This window comes from Mesoplodon densirostris, chromosome 5 (assembly GCF_025265405.1).
Source record: "Mesoplodon densirostris isolate mMesDen1 chromosome 5, mMesDen1 primary haplotype, whole genome shotgun sequence".
Lineage (NCBI taxonomy): Eukaryota > Metazoa > Chordata > Mammalia > Artiodactyla > Ziphiidae > Mesoplodon > Mesoplodon densirostris.
Window position 1 is genome coordinate 134,166,819 of NC_082665.1, and position 24,654 is coordinate 134,191,472.

General features: G+C 43.1%; 1 protein-coding gene across 1 annotated transcript in view; it reads right to left on the bottom strand.

Annotated features, from left to right (window-relative positions):
* Positions 1-24,369, bottom strand: part of ARHGEF26 (Rho guanine nucleotide exchange factor 26) — a 151,789-nt gene extending 127,420 nt beyond the window's left edge. The window contains exons 1-3 of the mRNA XM_060100189.1: positions 23,290-24,369; positions 21,887-21,926; positions 17,965-18,110 (exon numbers count right to left, since the gene is read on the bottom strand). Coding sequence (XP_059956172.1) covers positions 17,965-18,110; positions 21,887-21,926; positions 23,290-24,369 — 1,266 coding nt within the window. The remainder of the gene's footprint in view (positions 1-17,964; positions 18,111-21,886; positions 21,927-23,289) is intronic.
* Between the last annotated feature and the right edge of the window lie 285 nt (positions 24,370-24,654).

Below are 24,654 nucleotides of genomic sequence, written 5' to 3' on the forward strand. Positions count from 1 at the left end.
TCCGCGGCATGTGGGATCTTCCGGGATCGGGGCACGAACCCGTGTCCCCTGCATCGGCAGGCGGACTCCCAACCACTGCGCCACCAGGGAAGCCCTATTTTCCACTCTTCTACCCATCTAGCCCGTCTAGTTTTTTGGGGGGCCTCTCACTGTTGCGGCCTCTTCCGTTGTGGAGCACAGGCTCCGGACGCACAGGCTCAGCGGCCATGGCTCACGTAGCCCGTCTAGTTTTATTCAGAGTCTCTAGAGAGCACTTTCCTGACCTTTACTGCTTTCTATGATATCTATCTGTGTCATTCATTTTCGCATTTTGTCCAACATTCTTTCAAAAACATCACTTAAACCTTTCATTTCTACTGTCTCCTAAACCAGCTTCTAAGTTCCTGCAGCACAGGTACTGGTTTTCAGCTTGATTTGTTTGCCCCATCCAGCACAATGCAGTGGAATACAAATGAATTCTGCAGTCAGATACCAGCGTTTTCAAGCTACAAACTTATAACCTCTTAGTGAATAGCAAAATAAAGCCCAAGAATTTCTGACTGTCATCTACTTAAAGGTAACAAAACAGAAAGGACAGAACAGAGAATACCACAGTGCACTGCATGTATTAAGGGTAACTTCTGCTTTGTAAAGCTTTTGTTTGAGATACACAGACGTGCACCCATGAACACACGTACTGGCTTACAAGTAAAATGTATTTCTCATTATGTTAAGCCACTGATATAGACCATGGTTGCAATGTCGACTCCACCATATGTAAATTTACACTAGATATGTCGGTCATGTCACTTAACACTCCCACTCACCCTCAGAAGAAAAGCTGTTCTACTCAGAGCTTCTGCAAAAGCAGCAGCCCAAGAGCCCACATTTCACACCATCATGCATCATGGAGGCCAAAGCTGCTTGGAAAAGAGCTACTTAAGCACCTGATCAAATAACAGTAAATGTGTAAGTGACCTATTTAAGTGGGGGGAAAGTGGCTGAGCCTATATGATTCTCTCTCAAGAAACTGACCTCGGGGGACCTCCAAGATGGCAGAGGAGTAAGACGTGGAGATCACCTTCCTCCCCACAAATACATCAGAAATACATCTACATGTGGAACAACTCCTACAGAACACCTACTGAACGCTGGCAGAAGGCCTCAGACCTCCCAAAAGGCAAGAAACTCCTCACATACCTGGGTAGGGCAAAAGAAAAAAGAATAAACACAGACTAAAGGATAGGGATGGGACCTACACCAGTGGGAGGGAGCCGTGAAGGAGGAAAGGTTTCCACACACTAGAAGCCTCTTCGCGGGCGGAGACTGCGGGTGGCGGAGGGGGGAAGTTTCGGAGCCATGGCGGAGAGCGCAGCAACAGGGGTGCAGAGGGCAAAGCGGAGAGATTCCCGCACAGAGGATCGGTGCCGACCGGCAACTCACCAGCCCGAGAGGCTTGTCTGCTCGGCCGCTGGGGCGGGCGGGGCTGGGAGGTGAGGCTCAGGCTTCGGTTGGAGCGCAGGGAGAGGACTGGGGTTGGCGGCGTGAACACAGCCTGAAGGGGTTAGTGCACCACAGCTAGCCGGGAGGGAGTCCGGGAAAAAGTCTGGACCTGCCAGAAGAGGCAAGAGACTTTTTCTTCCCTCTTTGTTTCCTGCTACGCGAGGAGAGGGGATTAAGAGCGCTGCTTAAAGGAGCTCCAGAGACGGGCGCGAACCGCGGCTAAAAGCGCGGACCCCAGAGACAGGCGTGGGACGCTGGGGCTGCTGCTGCCGCCGCTGAGGGGACTGTGTGCGAGCGCAGGTCACTGTCCATGCCCCCCTTCAGGGGAGCCTGTGCAGCCCGCCACTGCCAGGGTCCCGGGATCCAGGGACAACTTCCCCGGGAGAGCGCACGGCCCGCCCCAGGCTGGTGCAACGTCATGCCTGCCTCTGCCGCCGCAGGCTCGCCCCGCACTCCGTGCCCCTCCCTCCCCACGGCCTGAGTGAGCCAGAGCCCCCGAATCAGCGGCTCCTTTGACCCCGTCCTGTCTGAGAGAAGAACAGACGCCCTCAGGGAACCTACACGCAGAGGCGGGGCCAAATCCAAAGCTGAGCCCCGGGAGCTCTGAGAACAAAGAAGAGAAAGGGAAATGTCTCCCAGCAGCCTCAGGAGCAGCAGATTAAATCCCCACAATCAACCTGAGGCGGTGGACTTTGGGAGCAACTGTAAACTTGGGGTTTTGCTGTCTGCAAATGACTTGTTTCTGATTGTTATGTTTATCTTAGTTTAGTTTTTAGCTCTTGTTATCATTGGAGGATTTGTTTATTGGTTTGGTTGCTCTCTTCTTTGTTTTTTTATTACTTTTATATTTTAATTATTTTTTCATTTTAATTATTTTATTTTATTATTTTCTTTCTTTTTTCTCCCTTTTCTTCTGAGCTGTGTGGCTGACAGGGTCTTGGTGGTCGGGCCTAATGTCAGGCCTGAGCCTCTGAACTGGGAGAACTGAGTTCAGGACACTGGACCACCAGAGGCCTCCTGGCCGCAGGTAATAACAATTTGTGAGAGCTCTCCCAGAGATCTCTGTCTCAACACTAAGACCCAGCTCCACCCAAAGGCCTGCAAGCTCCAGGGCTGGATGCCCCATGACAAACAACTAGCAAGACAGGAACACAACCCCACCCATTAGCAGAGAGGCTGCCTAAAATCATACTAAGTTCACAGACACCCCAAAACACACGACCAGATGCTGCCCTACCAGAAAGACAAGATCCATCCCCACCCATCAGAACACAGGCACCAGTCACCTCCACCAGGAAGCCTACACAAGCCACTAAACAATCATTAGCCACTGGGGGCAGACACCAAAAACAACAGGAACTACAAACCTGCAGCTTCCGAAAAGGAGACCCCAAACAGAGTAAGTTAAGCAAAATGAGAAAACAGAGAAATACGCAGCAGATGAGGGAGAAAGGTAAAAACCCACCAGACCAAAGAAATAAAGAAGGAATAGGCAGTCTACCTGAAAAAGAATTCAGAATAATGATAGTAAAGATGATCCAAAATCTTGGAAATAGAACAGAGAAAATGCAAGAAACGTTTAACAAGGACCTAGAAGAACTAAAGAGCAAACAAACAATGATGAACAACACAATACATGAAATTAAAAATTCTCTAGAAGGAATCAATAGCAGAGTAACTGAGGTAGAAGAACGGATAAGTGACCTGGAAGATAAAATAGTGGAAAAAACTACTGCAGAGCAGAATAAAGAAAAAAGAATGAAAAGAATTGAGGACAGTCTCAGAGACCTCTGGGACAACACTGACCGCACCAATATTCAAATTATAGGGGTCCCAGGAGAAGAAGAGAAAAAGAAAGGGTCAGAGAAAATATTTGAAGAGATTATAGCTGAAAACTTCCCTAACATGGGAAGGGTAAAAGTCAATCAAGTCCAGGAAGCACAGAGAGTCCCATACAGGATAAATCCAAGGAGAAACACGCCAAGACACATATTAATCAAACTATCAAAAATTAAATACAAAGAAAAAATATTAAAAGCAGCAAGGGAAAAACAACAAATAACAGACAAGGGAATCCCCATAAGGTTAACAGCCGATCTTTCAGCAGAAACTCTGCAAGCCAGAAGGGACTGGCAGGACATATTTTAAGTGATGAAATGGGAAAACCTACAACCAAGATTACTCTACCTAGCAAGGATCTCATTCAGATTCGACAGACAAATTAAAATCTTTACAGACAAGCAAAAGTTAAGAGAATTCAGCACCACCAAACCAGCTTTACATCAAATGGTAAAGGAACTTCTCTAGGCAGGAAACACAAGAGAATGAAACAACCTACAAAACCAAACCCAAAACAATAAAGAATACGGTAATAGGAACATACATATCAATAATTAAATTAAATGTAAATGGATTAAATGCTCCAATGAAAACACACAGACCGGCTGAATGGATACAAAAACAAGACCCATATATATGCTGTCTACAAGAGACCCACTTCAGACCTAGGGACACATAGAGACTGAAAGTGAGAGAATGGAAAAACACTTTTCTTCATGCAAATGGAAATCAAAAAAAATCTGGAGGAGCAATTCTCATATCAGACAAAATAGGCTTTAAAATAAAGACTATTATAAGAGACAAAGAAGGACACTACATAATGATCAAGGGATCAATCCAAGAATACGATATAACAATTGTAAATATGCACCCAACACAGGAACACCTCAATACATAAGGCAAATGCTAACACCCATAAAAGGGGAAATCGACAGTAACACAGTAAAAGTAGGGGACTTTAACACCCCACTTTCACCAATAGACAGATCATCCAAAATGAAAATAAATAAGGAAACACAAGCGTTAAATGACACATTAAACAAGATGGACTTAATTGATATTTATAGGACATTCCATCCAAAAAACAACAGAATGCACTTTTTTCTCAAGTGCTCATGGAACATTCTCCAGGATAGATCATATCTTGGGTCACAAATCAAGCGCTGTTAAATCTAAGAAAATTGAAATCGTATGAAGTATCTTTTCTGACCACACGCTATGAGACTAAATATCAATTACAGGAAAAAAACTGTAAAAAGTACAAACACATGGAGGCTAAACAATACACTACTAAATAACCAAGAGATCACTGAAGAAATCAAAGAGGAAATCAAAAAATACCTAGAAACAAATGACAATGAAAACATGACAACCCAAAACCTATGGGATGCAGCAAAAGCAGTTCTAAGAGGGAAGTTTATAGCAATACAATCCTACCTCAAGAAACAAGAAAAATCCAAATAAACTACCTAACCCTACACCTAAAGCAATTAGAGGAAGAAGAACAAAAAAACCCCAAAGTTAGCAGAAGGAAAGAAATCATAAAGACCAGATCAGAAATAAATGAAAAAGAAATGAAGGAAACAATAGCAAAGATCAATAAAACTAAAAGCTGGTTCTTTGAGAAGATAAACAAAATTGATAAACCACTAGCCAGACTCATCAAGAAAAAAAGGGAGATGACTCAATTCAACAGAATTAGAAATGAAAAAGAAGTAACAACTAACACTGCAGATATACAAAGGATCATGAGAGATTACTACAAGCAACTGTATGTCCATTTTAGGACAACCTGGAAGAAATGGACAAATTTGTAGAAAAGCACAACCTTCCCAGACTGAACCAGGAAGAAATAGAAAATATAAACAGATGAATCACAAGCACTGAAATTGAAACTGTGATTAAAAATCTTCCAACAGGCAAAAGCCCAGAACCATATGGCTTCACAGGTGAATTCCATCAAACATTTAGAGAAGAGCTAACACCTATCCTTCTCAAACTCTTCCAAAATATAGCAGAGGGAGGAACACTCCCAAACTCATTCTGAGGCCACCATCACCCTGATACCAAAACCAGACAATGACGTCACAAAGAAAGAAAACTACAGGCCAATATCACTGATGAACACAGATGCAAAAATCTTCAACAAAATACGAGCAAACAGAACCCAACAGCACATTAGGAGGATCATACACCATGATCAAGTGGGGTTTATTAAAGGAATGCAAGCTTTCTTCAGTATATGCAGATCAATCAATGTGATACACCATATTAACAAACTGAAGGATAAAAACCATATGATAATCTCAATAGACGCAGAAAAAGCTTTTGACAAAATTCAACACCCGTTTATGATAAAAACTCTCCGGAAAGTAGGCATAGAGGGAACTTACCTCAACATAATAAGGGCCATATATGACAAAGCCACAGCCAACATCGTTCTCAATGGTGAAAACCTCTAAAATCAGAAACAAGACAAGGATGGTCCACTCTCACCACTATTATTCAACCTAGTTTTGGAAGTTTTAGCCACAACAATCAGAGAAGAAAAAAAAAAATAAAAGGAATCCAAATCGGAAAAGAAGTAAAGCTGTCACTGTTTGCAGATGACATGATACTACACATAGAGAATCCTAAAGATGCTACCAGAAAACTACTAGAGCTAATCAGTGAATTTGGTAAAGTAGCAAGATACAAAATTAATGCAAAGAAATGTCTTGCATTCCGATACACTAATGATGAAAAATCTAAAAGAGAAATTAAGGAAACACTCTCATTTACCATTGCAACAAAAAGAATAAAATACCTAGGAATAAACCTACCTAAGGAGACAACAGACCTGTATGCAGAAAACTATAAGACACTGATGAAAGAAATTAAAGATGATACCAACAGATGGAGAGATATACCATGTTCTTGGATTAGAAGAAGCAACATTGTGAAAATGACTATACTACCCAAAGCAATCTACAGCTTCAATGCAATCCCTATCAAACTACCAATGGCATATTTCACAAAACTAGAACAAAAAAATTCAAAATTTGCATGGAAACACAAAAGACCCCGAATAGCCAAACCAATCTTGAGAAAGAAAAACGGAACTAGAGGAATCAGGCTCCCTGACTTCAGACTATACTACAAAGCTACAGTAATCAAGACAATATGGTATCGGCACAAAAACAGAAATATAGATCAATGGAACAGGATAGAAAGCACAAAGATAAACCCACGCACATATGGACACCTTATCTTTGATAAAGGAGGCAAGAATATACAGTGAAGAAAAGAGAGCCTCTAAAATAAGTGGTGCTGGGAAAAGTGGACAGGTACATGTAAAAGAATGAAATTAGAACACTTCCCAACACCATACACAAAAATAAACTCCAAACGGATTAAAGACCTAAATGGAAGGCCAGACACTATAAAACTCTTAGAGGAAAACACAGGAGGAACCCTCTCTGACATAAATCACAGCAAGATCCTTTTTGACCCACCTCCTGGAGAAATGACAATTACAACAAAAATAAACAAATGGGACCTAGTGAAATTAAAAGCATTTGCACAGCAAAGGAAACCATAAACAAGACGAAAAGACAACCCTCAGAATGGGAGAAGATATTTGCAAACAAAGCAACTGACAAAGGATTAGTCTCCAAAATATACAAGCAGCCCATGCAGCTCAATATCAAAAAAACAAAAATCCAATCCAAAAATGGGCAGAAGATCTAAACAGACATTTCTCCAAAGAAGATATACAGACTGCCAACAAACACATGAAAGGACGCTCAACATCACTAATCATGAGAGAAATGCAAATGAAAAACCCCAATGAGGTATCACCTCACACCGGTCATAATGGCCATCATCAAAAAATCTACAAACAGTAAATGCTGGAGAGGGTGTGGAGAAAAGGGATCCCTTTTGCACTTTTGGTGGGAATGTAAATTGGTACAGCCACTATGGAGAACAGTATGGAGGTTCCTTAAAAAACTAAAAATAGAATTACATAGGACCCAGGAATCCCACTACTGGGCATATACCCTGAGAACAGCATAACTCAAAAAGAGTCATGTACAACAATGTTCATTGCAGCACTATTTACAATAGCCAGGACGCGGAAGCAATCTAAGTGTCCATCGACAGATGAACGGATAAAGAAGATGTGGCACATATATACAGTGGAATATTACTCAGCAATAAAAATAAATGAAATTAAGTGATTTGTAGTGATGTGGATGGACCCAGAGTCTGTCCTACAGAGTGGAGTAAGTCAGAAAGAGAAAAACAAATACTGTATGCTAACACATATATATGGAATCAAAAATAAAGGTTGTGATGAACACAGGGGCAGGACAGGAATAAAGATGCAGACGTAGAGAATGGACTTGAGGACTTGGGAAGGGGCAAGGGTAAGCTGGGACGAAGTGTGAGAGAGTAGCATGGACATATATACACTACCAAACGTAAAATAGCTAGCTAGTGGGAAGCAGCCACATAGCACAGGGAGATCAGCTTGGTGCTTTGTGACCACCTAGAGGTGGGATAGGGAGGGTGAGAGGCAGGGGATATGGGGATATATATATATGTATAACTGATTCACTTTGTAATAAAGCAGAAACTAGCACACCACCAAAAGCAATTATACTCCAATAAGGATGTTTAAAAAAAAAAAAGAAAGAAAGAAATTGACCTGGGTAGCTATACATGGAAGCTGAAAGGATAACATGAGGGGCTGGACCATGCTAGGTAACCTCAAGTGTAAGTTACAAGAACTCAGAAACTGTGAGTATGCAGGAGCTCTGAGGAGAGAAGACAGACCTGGCAAAAAGGGCAAATGAGCCAATTCATGAGAAGAAATAGCCAACAGGCCACTTCTAAGACTGAGTCACACTCCTGGCCAAGTACCAGACAGAAATGTGGTTCCTGCTCTTCCAGAGCCCTGGGTACACATCCGTTATTTAGCGAAACTTTAGAGGCTCTGTTCCAGGTAACCTCAAGACCCTAAAGAAAACAGTAGGAGAGTAACCCTATTTGTCACTTCGGAGTCTCAGCTGCCTCAGTATATAGTAGAGAAATAGCACCCGCTCTCATGGTATTGTCACAAGCTCGACATAAGCTGAGTGAAACGACCTAGTATAATCCCTGGTGCACAGTCTCCTCTGCAAACACTGTGTTAATAATTTAACTGCATGTAAATAAATTAATATCATGATGTTCCAATGACAGGTCCCATAGCTACAGTTATCTGCACTGCCTGCTCACACTGAGAACTTAACCCCAGCTGAATATGAGTTGAGCAGACAACAGCCATACTCCTTTGCACAAAACCGCCAGAAGCAGGGCTTCCTGCTGCCCCAGATAAGAACTACTCCATTTTTATGTTATTGCAGTTGGATGGGTAGCAGAGTTTATCTCCTAGGCTAACAGGGAAAATAATCTGCAATTTCCTTTCACTGGCAAAAATACTTCCTTCTGCAGAAGCTGTCCATTGGTTATAGTCCTTATCCCCCCAGATAACAGATATACAGACAATAAATGCCATAATAATTGTAAGACATAAGAGTACGGATTAATCATGTAGAACATCAACAGGCTATAAGTACTCTGGATAAATCAACCAAGTTTGAGAGAAAAGTTTTTAAGCACGAGTTCCACATTTAAAGATCCAACAGTAATTTTGATGGTGACAATTTCTCTAATCATCATGGAGACAAATCACTCTGTGGATATGGCTCTGATGAATAGCCCCATCACTGGACCAAGAGAAGAGACACCACAAGGGGACATCTTAAGGTCAAGAGGGCAGATACAAAAATCTGATGGATGATTTTCACAAGTGCACGCTCAGTATTATAGAGCCTTTCCCCACAGTTATTCAGAACTCCTCAAAGTAACCCAGCCTTCTTTCCTTTTACCTAATTACACTATATTCCTACAGACTCCTATTGTTCTTGAATGCATCCGTCTACCTCCCCAAAAGAAATACCAAGTGGAGGATGAGGGAGGCTGTAATTTAACTTGATTTCATAGTATGCAAATACCTACCATAGGTAGTTCTAAAGTATGAAGATACCAAGTTTTCTAATGTATCAAAGATATTTATTAAATCCAGGATGTAGCCAAACTGTCAAGAATTTTTCCTTTAAAATAAAAATTAAAAACAGCCTCCAAATAGCCCCAAATAGGAAACTTCCTGGCTGTTTTCCCCGCTGAGATTTTTTGCTGTTATTTTCACTTATGGGATTAGGTTTTTGCCTTTACTCATTCATTTATACATTCACTCATAAATTCACCACATATTTACTGCAAGCCTACTGTAAGTCAGGCAATGATGTGCTAGGGATAGGATAGGAAACATAACAGACAAAAATCTCTGCTTTCATGCAGATTTTATTCCAGTGGGAGTAGATGGACAATTAACAAGAAAAGTAAATCACGTAGTATGTTAGAGGGGTAAGTGTCAGGAAGACACTGGAAGAAGAGCTATTTATTGTAAGCTGAGGAGAGAGCAAGTGCAAAGGCCCTGAGGCAGAGTGCACCTTGTATTGAAGGAACACCAGTAACTGAGCAACAAGCATGGGATGAGTCCAGAGAGTAACCAGGGGCCAGAACACACAGCCTCCCTGGCCCCTGTAAGGCTTGGCCTTTATTTTGAGTGGAGGTAAGAAATAACTTGAGGGTTCAGAACAAAGGGACAATATCTCAGTACATTTTAACAGGATCACAATTCAACAACATAACTATATAGCTGCTATACGGAGAAGAGACCAAAATGGACCCACGTAGATGCAGGGAGTTGAGCTGGGAAGCAATGGGGACAATCCACCTCCACAGTGACAGGGTGGCAGCAGAGAAGTAGCTCTATTCTAAAGTTACAGGCAACAGACTTTGCATCAAGTCGGAAGTAGGTTATGGGAGAAAGAGAAGAGTGAGCAAAGGCTCTAAGGGTTCTGACCTTCACAGGTAGAAAATGGAGTCATTATTTGCTGAGAAAAAGAAGAGATTATGAGAGAAGCTGATTTGGGTGGGAGAGAAGGGAGTGATCAGAAGTCAACTTTGGGAAAGGTTAACTTTGAGATGCTGGTTAGATACCAGAAACAAAGCTGGATATCCTTGTCTGACGCTCAAGGAAAGGTCCAGTCTAGAGACAGAAACTTGAAAGTCATCAGAGTAGATGATGTATTTAAAGCCACAAGACTGGATGAGATCACCAAGGGAGTGCAGATAAAAGAGGAGCCCCAAGGATGGAGCCTCTGGACCCCCCAACAGGTAGAGGCTGGAAGAAAAGAGATCAAGAAGCTACAGGTGCACTGACTTTTTCTCAAATCCTCTGACCTTCCATCACCCCGAAGGGTCCGCAGAGCGTACGTGATGTTTTCTCTGCTTGGGACTCCTCCAGCCTGCACCCGCCCCTCTAACAACAACTGTGACCTGACACTTATCTGGTAGCTGGTCAGATGGTAGCTCTTGTCATCTCCTTTGCCACCTTCCCTTGACTGACAGCATCTTGCCCAGACAGGTGCCCTTCCCACAGGATCTCAGAGCAGCACAAACACGTCCTTCACAGCATTAACACAGCGATTCTGCATGTACCTGTGGGATAATCTGGTGTCTGTCTTGCCATTCAGGGTGTCAGTAAGGACATGAAAGCAAAGTGGAGTCTGTTTGTGCTCTATCTCCGCTGCCTAGAACAGGGCCCTCCATAAAGACTAGGTGAATGAAGGAATCATGCATCAATCTCTCTCATCAATTTTCTGCTCAATGAAATAAGACCCTCTTTGTCTGGGTCCCAGGTCTAGGTTTCCAGTTGAAACACCTCCTCCTGTACTTACACCAACCAATATGAAACACTCCTGTGCTCATGTCCTCCCACTTTCTTGGAGCACTTGTCTCTTCTGCTCCGTACCTGCCCTCAGGGCCTAAGGCACACACACACACACATTTTTACAGCCCACTGTTCTCTCCGGAGAATCAACAACATAAATATTGGCACATCTACCACTCAGTTGCCCTTTGCTTACTAAGCTCCAACCAGAGTAGTTTTTTTCTCAGTCTCTATATATTTTTCAGAAGGGGTTATAGTCCCACCATCACTATAATTCAGAAAAAGAAAAACTTCTAAAGGTGACATGAACAACATGGAAATGTACTCAATACACAGGAAGCTACAGTGAGGTATCCCCAGTATTTGGAGATAAAGTCAAAAGACAAAAATACTCCCAAACTGAAACTGAAAAAAAAAAAAGTATAAACTAGTTTTACACATCTACTTGTGTGTGCATTTTTCTAAAGAGAAGGTCCATGGCTCACAACTTTTATCAGATTCTCAAAGCAGGTATAGCTCCCCAGGAAAGAAAGATGGCAAAATGCATACTCATCCTATAGCCTAACCCAGAGACTAGAAAGAACACTGAAGATCATCATGTAGAGACGTGAAATGATTTATAAGACACACTGTTCAGGAAAAAAACAAGTTGTAATAGCTGCACAGTATATCATTTATGTAAATGCACGTAATCTTTATTTTTTCCTTACATGTATATATGTGGATTTCAAGAAGAGTGTTACCAAATTGAGAACAGCATTGCCTAGAGAGAAGGCGAAAGAGACTGGGATTGCAGATATGATCAAAAGAGACTTTGGTCTCATCTGAAATGTTTAATTTTGTTTCATGGAACATGTGCTATGTATTGCTTATATAGTCAAAATCAATTTTCAAAAATGTTGAGGGAACACCACAATCGAATTGTACTGAAATGACAAGAGTGTAACAGAGCCTGCTCCCTGCCCCAGGCTAAGCAGATCCCAGCTCCAGCCCTCTTAGCTGGACCAGGATCTCTGCTGGGGCTCCCAGGTCCAGGCACATGGACCTCCAGTTCTCTTTATAAAGATACAAACACTCCAGGAGACCTATTCTCCAACTTAACAGTGTGCACGAGTACACGTCTAAAGCCCTGACTAACTGTTTACATTGTAAGTACCAAAAGTAAGCCAGATGTGAAAAATGGGAATGTTTTTTCTATTTTTTAAACATAAAAGATAGATATGATAAAAGGTATTAATCACCATTTAAGGTAAAAAAATAATTTTATGAGACTGCTATGTTGCAAAAATGTAAATGGAAAATTCTATGACTGAAGAGATTATTTTAAGCAGCAACTCACTGAACAACTGAAAATTAATCCAGACAAGTGTGGAAATGTAAGGGAAAAGGATGAAACTATTGATGACCTCTAAATGCATTAAGCATTTCTGCAAACAGAAGGATATTCAGATTTATTACATCTGTTGAGCTCTGATTTTCAGTAGAAAACAGTGTCTTTCACAATAAGCATGGTGTAGATTCTAAAAGAATACGTCCCACCAAATGGAACTGCTAAAGACTCCAAAATGTGTTATATTTTCAACTGAATGAAATTACATTTATAATCAAATGGCCATTTTTCAAATCGCCCTTTCTCATTTGGCAGTTCCAGAAGGTCAACCAGAGCAAACTATGTGTCTTAGGAGCTGATTCCAGAACTCAAGAGACCAAAGTCCTAATTCTAGATATGAACCTAGTTAGCTACACTAAGGACAGCTGAAGACGTACTTTAGAGAAAACATAAAAAAACAGTTCCAGAATAGAGTTTAACATTTTTGAGCAAACTGAAGAAATATTCAAAATGATTTAAGATTACTGATAAAGCCACGTGTCAGCAAGTATAAAGGAAGAGTCCAGTAAGAGGATGACTATAGCAGGTGTATGTCAGGTGACCGCAGTCGGTATTGAATCCAAGTAGGAAGTTTGCCTGTGTGCTTGTTTTTGACTCTGGAGCCTGAGCACCCTTGTCAAAGGTACCTGGGGTGTCAAGGCAGTGGAAATTACACAAACACACCCCATGGCAAACAAATGGGGTCAGGGCATGGCTGGCCAGTGTGGCTTTGGGGCTGTCACGGAACTTAACGAAACAAACACCAGTTTCGCAACTGTCATTTTTTAGTCCAACGCATAGAATGTGATGGGGGGGGGTGGTCAAGTTATGACAAAAAGCAAAAAGACTTCAAGATTGATTTTTTATTTTCAGTAATACTGTAAATCCTTCTGGGAGCCCATTAAAGGATGAAACGGATTAGAAACCGGAAGCTCACCTTGCGTGGAGGACTCAGCTGCCACCCACCTAGCACTAACTGTAGCAGGTACGCGGTGTTCTATCCCACACTGATAACGCAATCAATATTTTTCTTCAAACCCACAAGCTTTGCCCAGAGATCCAAGAACTGCTGTCTTAGTCCTCACGATGCCATTTTAGGAGATTCGCTGGGCCATTCACCTGTGTATGGCAGGTTCCTTTGTCTCTGGGCACAGATCTCTGGAGGACAAAAATGACTTTTCAAATTGAAACCTCACATTTCTTCCACTTATGACCAACTAAAACCTGGTAACTACGATCATTTATTTCTCATATATTAGTGTTCCCCAAGGCCTGAAGAGTAGCATAATTTATGTTCCCTGGAATGAAGAAATCCTATATTTCTGATGAAGAATAGATCGATATCCTCTGACAATCAAGTGAAGGAAGAGTAAGCCTGGCACCATCTGATGACAGCATGGAGCTCAGGCTGTGTTTCTAACAATGGAGAACACCCCACTTCTACATGGAGACCCTGTCAGCAAAGCCACACTGCTACACACAGTCACCACTAAGTCACTATAATCCAACTAGGGAAGCCGAGACTTTCTCTATGCTAGGAAGGCCCAACTAAATGCCTCTCTTACTTAGTTCTAATTCTCCCTCATCCCTAGGTGACCACAATGCAACAGTTAAACCTATCCCAACACCATACACGGAGAACCACCTTTCGTGGTTGTCCAATGAAACCAAAGGAGATACATCATAAACAAACACATGAAGACAAATTACATACAGGCTGAAGTCTTCAGGACCTTACACAACAACCAGAAATGACTGCAAATTGCAGCTCTTCTAAAGAGTCTCCTGCTTACTGGATGCTTCTTACAGTCAACCGATAAAAGTTTCATCACCTCAGGAGGCCGTCACGTGTTGGCAACAAAGATAAGAGGTTTTTTGGGCTTCCCTGGTGGCACAGTGGTTGAGAGTCTGCCTGCCAGTGCAAGGGACGTGGGTTCATGCCCCGGTCCGGGAAGATCCCACACGCTGCAGAGCGGCTGGACCCGTGAGCCATGGTCGCTGAGCCTGCGCGTCCGGAGCCTGTGCTCCGCAACGGGAGAGGCCACAACAGTGAGAGGCCCACGTACAGCAAAAAAAAAAAAGATAAGAGATTTTTACAAAATAGAACAATCAACAGCAGCTAATGCACAGGTGTGCTCACACGCACCCCTCCCAAGCAGAAAGTCACGGTAGATGCCAAATTGAGACCTAACCCCTTTGCCAGAACACCCCTTGTCCTATTCCCTTTCTGGGATCAAGGCCTTACTTGAGGAAGAGTTTTGTGTTAAAGACAGGATGGGGACTACCCTACTTATTTGGTATTATTAAAAGTTAAGCATGGAAAAATGATAGAAAGTCGAAGTGTTCCAAAACCAGCCCTAAACACTGTAGCCCCTTTACAAGGAGAGATCAGAGCACAAGGTCAGACAGAGAAACGGAGGTGTCTACCCCTTACGGAAAACATCTTGACATTTTTCATAATTCATGAAGCCTCTTCTCTTTAGGGACCTAACTGCAACCTGGATATTTACTAATTGCTAGGCTTCTAAAAAAGTAATCGCTGCTTTCTGTTGTTTTCCCTAGAAGCCAGAGCTGCTTGAAACTTTTTAGTGGGTAGAAAACCCACGTGGGAAGGACAGAAGAGAACTTCAGGACAGTGATGACCCCTGGGGAGGAAGGAAAGAGAAAAGGACTGGAGAGGAGGATTGTTAACTGAATCTGTCTCAAAACATAGAAGCCTGAAATAAATATGTTAAAATGTTAACATCTGTTCAAGCTGGCACCTGGATGGCAGATACCTGGAAATCTATTACACAAACTTAAGTTTTAATTTTTCTACATGTTTGAAGTACTTTATAATAAAAAAAAATTAATATGTTTTAAAAGTGAAACAGAGACACAAAAGGTACGAAGAAAATGCAGGCTGGTGCCCAAGTGACGCAAAGTGGCAAAGTCCAATCATGCTGCTTTGATTAAGTGTAATTGCCACCAACACAAAAAATACACACAAGCCTCCTAGGAACACTCAAATCCAAGATAACACACGCTGCAGTTAGAACCCATTTTATAGCTTTACATTTTATCACCAGATAGCCTTCTGATATCAATCTTGTTAACAAAAGGCACATCAGCACATTGATCCTTTGCCAAATAAAACACATGCCCATATTTGAAGTCGTACTGAAGGATATGTAGTATTATTTCAGTGTGCATTTGTTCATCTAAATGAAAGCCAAACTCCAGGAGGCATAAATATGGCAGCCTGGTTTTTGGTACTAAAGCTAAGCTGGAGCAGAGTGTAAGTGACACAGAAGTACACATTTTTGTTTAGCATTCAGAGAACAACAGAAGGATTTAGGCCTGTGCTAACAAACGCAGCTGCTGTCCCAGAGAAAGGACTCAAAAACTCCACAGTTTTCTTCTTGAGGATCTTCTACCAAATGGTCCATACCAACAATGGAATGACAGCCATTGAGAGCCATCTTGGCCTGTGTGGGCCTAGTCACCAGTTTTTCCAAGTATCTGCATTGGTATATAATACCACCAGATCATCAGATTAGGGAATAAGGCTACCAACATGCCGGCTCTGTGGACAGATGATACCACCTCACCACTGCGAAATTCACAGAAGCATCACAGAAGTTGCAAACTGTTAGCACAGGAGCCAAGTCTGGCCCATAGATATTGTTGGGCTCATACAACATTTTTTAAAACTTGAATTAGGATAATACTCGTAAAAATCTGGCTTTCTGTATTCACTTTTTTTTTTTTTTTTTTTTTTTTTTTTTGCGGTACGCAGGCCTCTCCCGTTGCGGAGCACAGGCTCCAGACGTGCAGGCTCAGCGGCCATGGCTCACGGGCCCAGCCGCTCTGCGGCATGTGGGATTTTCCCAGACCGGGGCACGAACCCATGTCCCCTGCATCGGCAGGCGGACTCTCAACCACTGCGCCACCAGGAAAGCCCCTGTATTCTCTCTTTTAAATATCAGAAAATACTGTAACACGGGGCTGGTTTGAACTAAGTGTCCGCTGCTCAATTCATACAAGGCCTATGGACCACAGTCCCTGCCACTCCCCATCACCTACACTCACCACATCACTTATAACACTACCTGCTCTGCCCCTGTAAGCATTTTAATTTATGACATAACAGTAAGGGTGTCACACCTTGGGGGGACTGGAAATACATAACTTCTCCTTAGAACAAAATTAGGGGCTGTGAGAGAGACAGGAAGAAAGGGCTTGGTTTCTAGAATTCTAATTCCAATACAGGGCAGAAGAGGGGAGGAAGAGCCTGAGCCAGAAGTCATCCCCATTATCAACATGCACCCATTTCCATGGTCAAATTTATGAGTGCCAACATATACAACTTCTTCACTTATGCTGACGGGTTCCCTAAATACATGAGATTCCTGACTCTGAACAATGCTCATTTCGGCTTAAGAGGGAATCACTTCTGCTCCCATATTGCCAAAAGACTCACAGAGGTGCACCGGCCTGTTTTTCATGCAACGCTCCCACCACCCAAGCCAGCCACGGGAATTCCTTCCTACTTGGTAATGCATCAGATGCCCACAAATGCTGTACCCAAAGTCACATCAAGTAAACTAAGCATCACACTGTGACATTGTTAAGCCAGGAGGAAAAGAAATTACGGCTAAAAACAAAAGACGTTTGATGCAGAGAGGAGAAATTACTCATCAACACAAAAGTAAGTGTCAGATACTCTCAAACAAAAGATGCACACGGGGAGATAGAACAGAATGCCATTCGTTAACCATTTTCAAGAAAATATCAATGTGTCCCTATCAAATGAAATTTCCAAGGAAGAAGTGTAATAAGTTCCCTGTTGTGCGTAGGTACATATACATATATACATATATCACACATATACATATGTATATATAGCCATAATTACGATAAAGCTCAGGATATATTAAGCTACCACTACATACACACTCTATAAAGAAAACAAGAAAAGATACTGAGTAAGGGGACTTCCCTGGTGGCGCAGTGGTTGAGAGTCCACCTGCCGATGCAGGGGACACGGGTTCGTGTCCCGGTCCGGGAAGATCCCACATGCCGTGGAGCGGCTGGGCCCATGAGCCATGGCCGCTGAGCCTGCGCATCCAGAGCCTGTGCTCCACAACAGGAGAGGCCACAGCAGTGAGAGGCCTGAGTACCGCAAAAAAAAAAAGATACTGAGTAGGAAGAGTTTCCAGAGTCCATAGTACATCAGTCTTTTATTTTATAAAAACCTGATAAATTTTCCTGATCAGAATTGTCAAAGGTCATGTTCTCACTAGTGCCTGCAGAGTTTCAAAAAATATTTCACAATCCAAAAAGAATACTCTTTCTCCTTAGGGTTACAGGATCACTGGTAGAAAAAATTAAAACCACAACCAGGCATAATGTCCACAACTTGGTCTTCTCACGCACGCAGATACAAAAAGAGAAGGTACGCACTCACCGCAGAGAGCTGGCTCCATGTAGACCTCAGTGGCTTATGGTGAATCACAATTTTTTCGTCTGATTTCTGTTCTTTGGGCTCCGACTCTTCATCAGAGTCAATGTCAAGGGCCTTTTCTTTGTAGTTCTGATACAGAACAGCGTTTTCTGCAAGAAAACCAAATCCTACATGTCACTAATTGCCCGCCCCCATCATGATGCTACTTGTTCTAAACACACATCTGTACTTATACGTATACGATGTTTGGTCTCCAGTTAAACAAGAGACAAATGGATTTTGTCACCGAAGAGTCATTACCAAAAAGTGATTTTCTCACTCACACAGCTCTACCCCCAATTCATCTGCAAGGGAAGGGGAAGGGCCCATACATGAAATGCCAACTGAAGCAGAGTTTCCACGTCTCTGTCCACTACCCATGAAGGTCATGTCCCATTACATCACTGTTTTTTAGGTTAAATTGAATTTACACCCTTTTATTTGTCTATCTATTTAACAAATATTTACAGTACATCCACAGTGTGCCAAGGGCTGAGAGTAAATAGAAAATGAAAGACACTTCCCATGCCCTCATGAGCTAAAAATTTAATGAGAAAAATAGTCAAAGTCATTCATTCGTGTATTCATTCAACTGATATTTAGAAAATGCCTAGTAGACACTAGCAACCACTAGGCACTGGGGCTACAGCAATGAACAACAACAGAAAAAGATAAAAATCTCATTCTTCGTGGAGCTGACATCAGAGTGAGGAGAGAATGACAATAAATAAACAAGTAACTTTTATAATATATCAGATGCTGATAAGTACCATGGAGAAAAATAAAACAGGGAAAGAAGGAGCATGTTACAAGGGGTGATACGTAGATTTTAAACAGGGTGGTTTAGGAAGCCCTCACAGAGGTGACATTTAAGCAAAGATCTAAAAGAAGTAAGAAAGTAAGCCACCTGTACAGCTGGGGAAAGAACATCCCATCAGAGAGAACAGCAAGTACAAAGGCCCTGGGGCAGGAGTCTGTTTGGTGCATCTATATGTACAAGGATCAGCAAGGAGGCCTGTGTGGCTGGAATAGGGTAAGGGAGGGGAGAAAGTATAGGAGTTGGGGGTTGGGATGAATAGAGGGCAGACTTGCCTCAATGTCATTGAAAGGACTTTGGTTTTTTACTCCAAGTGAGAAAGCAAGTCATTTTATTGATTTATTTTATTTTATTTTTATTTTTTTTTTGCGGTACGCGGGCCTCTCACTGTTGTGGCCTCTCCCGTTGTGGAGCACAGGCTCTGGACGCGCAGGCTCAGCAGCCATGGCTCACGGGCACAGCTGCTCCGCGGCATGTGGGATCTTCCCAGACTGGGGCACGAACCCGTGTCCCCTGCATCAGCAGGCAGACTCTCAACCACTGCGCCACCATGGAAGCCCAGCAAGTCATTTTAGAGTTGAGGACACAGTGATCTTGCACAAATACATACCTACACACCCAAAGATTTACATACAGGGGCTCTGAGAACAGACTGTCAGCAGGATATGATCTAGTCTGGGGGTCAGAGAGGTGTTAATGAGGAATATCTTAAGATCTAAAAGCTGAGAAACTACAGAGCTACAGAAAAAAAGCACATGTGAAAGCCCTGAGGCAAGAGGACATATATTACCTTAGAAGAACAAAGGAAGGTCATTCACTGGAGTGTGGGTGTCTAGCGGACAAAGGGTGCAAGGTGAGTTTAGGAGGAAGAACCAGACAGTCCAAAGAAGCAGAGTTCTGCTGGCCATGTTCAAGAACTGGATTTTACCCTGAGTCCAAAAGGACTGAGTTTCTTTCACACTGTAAGGGTTGTATTTTATCCCGATTGCAATGGGAATCCACTAAAAGGAAAAGACTTTATTAGACTGGAAAAGCAAAATATTGACTACTTAAGGGACTAATTAGGATGCTACTGAAGTGGTCAGTGAAAGACAATGGAGACTTGGGGGGATGGGCTGGATATGGGGGTCAACTGGATATGGTGGTAAGGATGTTTCCTAGCTCTATAAGTCCCACAATGGAAAATGGGAACTCCAGAAGAGATTCACCTTTAGAGGAAAGATTATGAGTTTGGTTGGGGATAGACTGAGTTTGAAATGCTTTTCCCATCTACTGAAGCCAGCAAACATCTGTCTCATCTCTCAGCAACTACTGCATGTTCCATACGTACCATTACTAAAGTAATACTGGAATCTATGCAATATTTTACTGTTCTCTGATCATTCTAAATATGTAAAGCAGATTATGAGGGTATAGACTGAGTTCCCCCCACCTCTGTGGTGTCCTTTAAAGTACTTAGTGTGTGGCACAAAATATATGCACACATTGTTGATATACATTCATTCATTCTCACAACAACGTGGACAATAGTATTATTAGCTTCATTTTACGCAGGATGAGACTGAGGCTCAGTGAAGTTAAGAGGCTTGTTCACTGTCACTCAACTGATGAGTAGAAGCAGCAGGACAGGAACTCAGGCCCCTGGTTCCAATATCACAGGTTCTCACCACTCTACCACACAGCTTCCTGATTTACATTCTTTCTAGTCATTAACTGTAAGGCTCCTGCATTCCTCATGTACATATATGTGAAAAAGAATTTCTAGGTCATCATATCTGAGAAGAGAGGAGAGGGTGCACAGAAACAGCTCCTTGTAAAAGGAAACAACATAAAACTAGTTAAAGTGAAGGTCTGTCCTCGGACTTCACAAAAGCTCGACATTTTTAACCCTTTGAGGCAAAGGTTCCAAAACCACTATCAAATTCCAGAAGATGCAAAGCATCTTCTCAAAACCGATATTAGGTAGATGCTCTGTTCACTGCACAGTCATAACGGTGTGTAAGAGGAAGCAAACTGGACTAAGAACCAGATCTCTGTCCTAGTCCTGGCTGTGTGAACGTGGACAAGGTACTAAACTCTCCGAGCTTCCAGGTTCCTCAATTATAAAATCTGAATTTACCCCAGCCAGCTAAAGTACTGTATCTGGGTTTCTTCCTCATAGAGAACAGTTTTCTAAGATTGGTACAGTAAATACACTTTTATAAACTGGTCTTGTTTAAAAGATCCAAATGAGAATTGATTTTTATAAGAATTATATAGGGAAATGTTTTGTAGTCAGCCAAGGTGATATAATTCTGGGTGGTTTTACCTTAGATTTACTTATAGAGGGGCATACCCTTCTTCATTGTTCTTTAAAGGTTGGGAAATCTTAGCATTTCAAAGCATGACAGAAAGCAACTACCCTCACCTGCACCACACTCCGCCAGCCCTACATGCACTGCACCTGGGGCTTCTCCCTTTGTGCCCTTCCAGACCACTGACACTGGATCCATCTATTTACACGAAGTCCGCTAATCTGATTAGGGTTTGAACACCTGGTGAAAGCTGCTTTTATTTTTGAGATTCTTCACAAAAATATTATATGGGTTCGAAATTCTTAGGAGTATGTTTCTGTCAGCCAGGAGAATTAGATTTCCCCCAAATTGAAACTGGATTAGGAAACAGGAAGTCAGAAATGATATTAAAATGTAGAAATATGGGGAAAAGAACATTAAGTCAAAGGAAATATGACTTAAGATCTAAATGCCAAACTTAATTTTTAACTAAAGGGCTAGAGCTTGCCCTTACTCTTTCTCCACCTTATGAGGGAGGTGGGGATGGAGCCAGAATAGAGAAGAATTAAAAATCCCAGAACATTGGTCTGACAAAGTCATCTGCTTACAAAGAATGCCATTAATTTTACTCACTGCTGGTGAATTTAGCTTAGTGCAGAGCTTTGTGCTGTATAATTTGTGAAGAAGTTGTACATTTTTCTCATCTTGTGTTTTTTGTAACTTCAGTTGGATTTCAACTTATAATTGATATTCCACATTGAAACAGCAATAAAAGTCTGGAAAATCAAATGCTTACCTTCCCCATCAAATGTTCCTTGTCCTTTCAGCATTTTTTTCTAAGAAACAAGAAAAGCAAAAAGAGGAAAAGCAAAGCAAACTATGTATGAATGAGCCAAACAGAAAATACAGCTATTTTAAGAAAAAGTATTTTTTTTGTTGTTGTTACATTCATTAGATTTCCAAAGGCATACAGCAGATGATCCCTGGAGTAGTTCACTCGTAACACTACTACAACTCACTAAAAAGGTGAAATAAAATGTACAATATCCCCCATGCTCTGTCAATACAGCTTGAGAGTCCTCAAATGACCAGTAGTCCAGTTTATTTCATTACTCATGATTCACCATCACTGTTAAATTGAACTATGCTATACTTGCAGAGTTGGAGGGGAAAAAAAAAAAAACACATAAAATGTTATGGAACCTCTTTAAGGCCATGGGATCTAAAATAAAACAGGCTTGCTTGTGTATTACACATGTGACATTTATATAGACTCTCTGATTAATCAAGAAAAGATGTGGCTGCCAAAATGAATTCCTGCCCGATTGCTGAGATCTGTCTTGTGTCTGGAGAAGACAGCACATGCACACTCCAAAATCTCCTTCCCTAGTTTTCCCTATTTCTTTATGTCATATTTAGTAATATTTTAATGAGCACAGCTCCTAGGCCTTTATCTGGGAGCAACACCACACCATTCACTGGAACCTGAAGTTTTCAGCTACCAACTTGTTAAATGCACTCAAGGATTAAGTGGGCACAAAATGGGAATAAGATGCAACCACAGGCAGTGGTGAGAGAAACCAGAAACAGCAAAGGTGACAAATTATGTCTTTTGTGATCTGGCAACTGACTTAAAATTCACATTTTACCTGAATCGTATTTAGCATGTGATCACCACTGAAAAAAATAATTCAGTAATTAAATCATTAGTGTAAGTAATTAAAATAATCAATAGGCTCAAGGGAAATCAGTTTTCCTGTATCAGCTGTGATGAATCAGCAACGAATGACTGACATTTCTAAACAAGCACCAGGCAGCGCAACCACATAATCAAGAGAGCAGATCCACGCCTGCCCACCATCCCCTTTCAGCTACCTGTATTAAAACTGTTCGGGGCTCACTCGGTCAATACTTAATTTTCTGTGGTTTTTTTTTCCCCATTTGTCCCCCACTTTTTGCCCGAACTTAGAAAATTAAAACATAAGAGTTTCAGTTCCTCCCATGAAGCTGCATTAACCTGGGCTGTGCCTGCCAGCAACAATGGGCAAGAGATAAATGTGCACGGGTCTGATCAACAAACAACAGAGTTAAAAAATAACAATAACCTCTGGTTTCCTCTGTGCCCTTCCTCCCCACCCCCGTCACCTTCACCTGTGGCTTAGTGAACGCCTAACTTGCGACACTCTTGCCCATTCTTACCTTTATCCTTCCCAGGCTGGAAAACTTCTCCTTATCTTCCATCACCGCTTTCAGAATAGGCTGGGACATTCTGTTCTTCTTCTTCGAGGCGGTAGGACTGTCAAAATCAACGCCACTGACCACCGCCCTGCGATAGGACGTGGACCTCAAGCCTCTCCGCAGAGACCCCGGACTGTCCAAGTCGTTCTCCGCCTCGCCCTCGTCCTCTGCGGGGCCCAGGGGCGCTCCAAGGCCCTCCACCATGCTGCGCACCTTAAGCAGTCTCTTGTGGGGCTCCACATTCTGACTGTTGGATTTACTTATCTTAATTTCCGAGGCCAGGCTCTTCGGAATGATCTGCTGTTTCCCCACTTTGAGGGCGGCGGGGCTGTTTGTGCTCAAAACCACTGAAGGATTCTCCAGGAGCTCGTTCTCCTGTGAGGGAAGCCTTTGGAGGGGGAGTTTTTGCTCCAAAGACCTTTTGTGGGGCGCGGGAGAGAGTCTCGAAGGTCCCCGCTCAGGGTCCTTAGCCATCTGGCCGGACAGCGAACGCGCGCCTGGGGAGGCGGTATTAGGGGTAAGCGCATTTGCAGCAGGCAAAAGCAGGGGGCTGGCGGGGAATCTGGCCCTGTCCCCCTCGGGGCTGCAGGGGGCAGACGCATGAGGAGTCCGCGGGCGGTGCAGCGGCTGCTGCGCGAGAGAAGTCGCAGTGCCGTTCGCTGGGGATCTGGGGTAGCCGCCCGACGCCGCTCTGGGTTGCTGGGGTGACTTGGGTCGTCGAAGCCGAGGAGAAACAGCCCTGTACTCCGGGGAGACGGTCCTCCCATTGGTCACCAACCTCCGATGGGCGCACAAAAGCAGGGGGCTCCTCTGGATCGGCCTGCCGTCGGAGGCGGTGGGCACCTGGGCCGGAGTCTGCGCCGCGGGGGGCCTCCCTCGGTCCTCCACTGGGAAATCCGTGATCAGCAACCCGCTGGAGCTCTGGTAGGACTGGGGCCTCGGCTTGCTCCGGCCCAGCAGCTGGGGCTGAGGGCTTGAACGCCTCCGCCACAAAGGGGTTAAGCTGCTGCCAGAAAAATCTACTTCGGTCTTGCCGTCCATAGCAGAGCCTCGGGCGTCAGCCCCGCGGGGGAGGACAGCACCCAGTGAGTCTTGCCTAAAGAGGAAAGAAGTCATGGAACTTTGCCGCCCGACAACCAGGCACGCCTTGCAGACACGCGCGCTCTGAGCCCGGGGATCACCCGGCTGCCGCGCGGGACACAGCTGCGCGTCAATTACCCGCCCTTTCTGGGGCAAAAACTGCGCCCACCGCGCCGAGCAGTCCAGTACAGATATCTGGGCTGTGCCCAGGCGGATTAATCCAATCACCTCCGCGTCTTTCCCGCG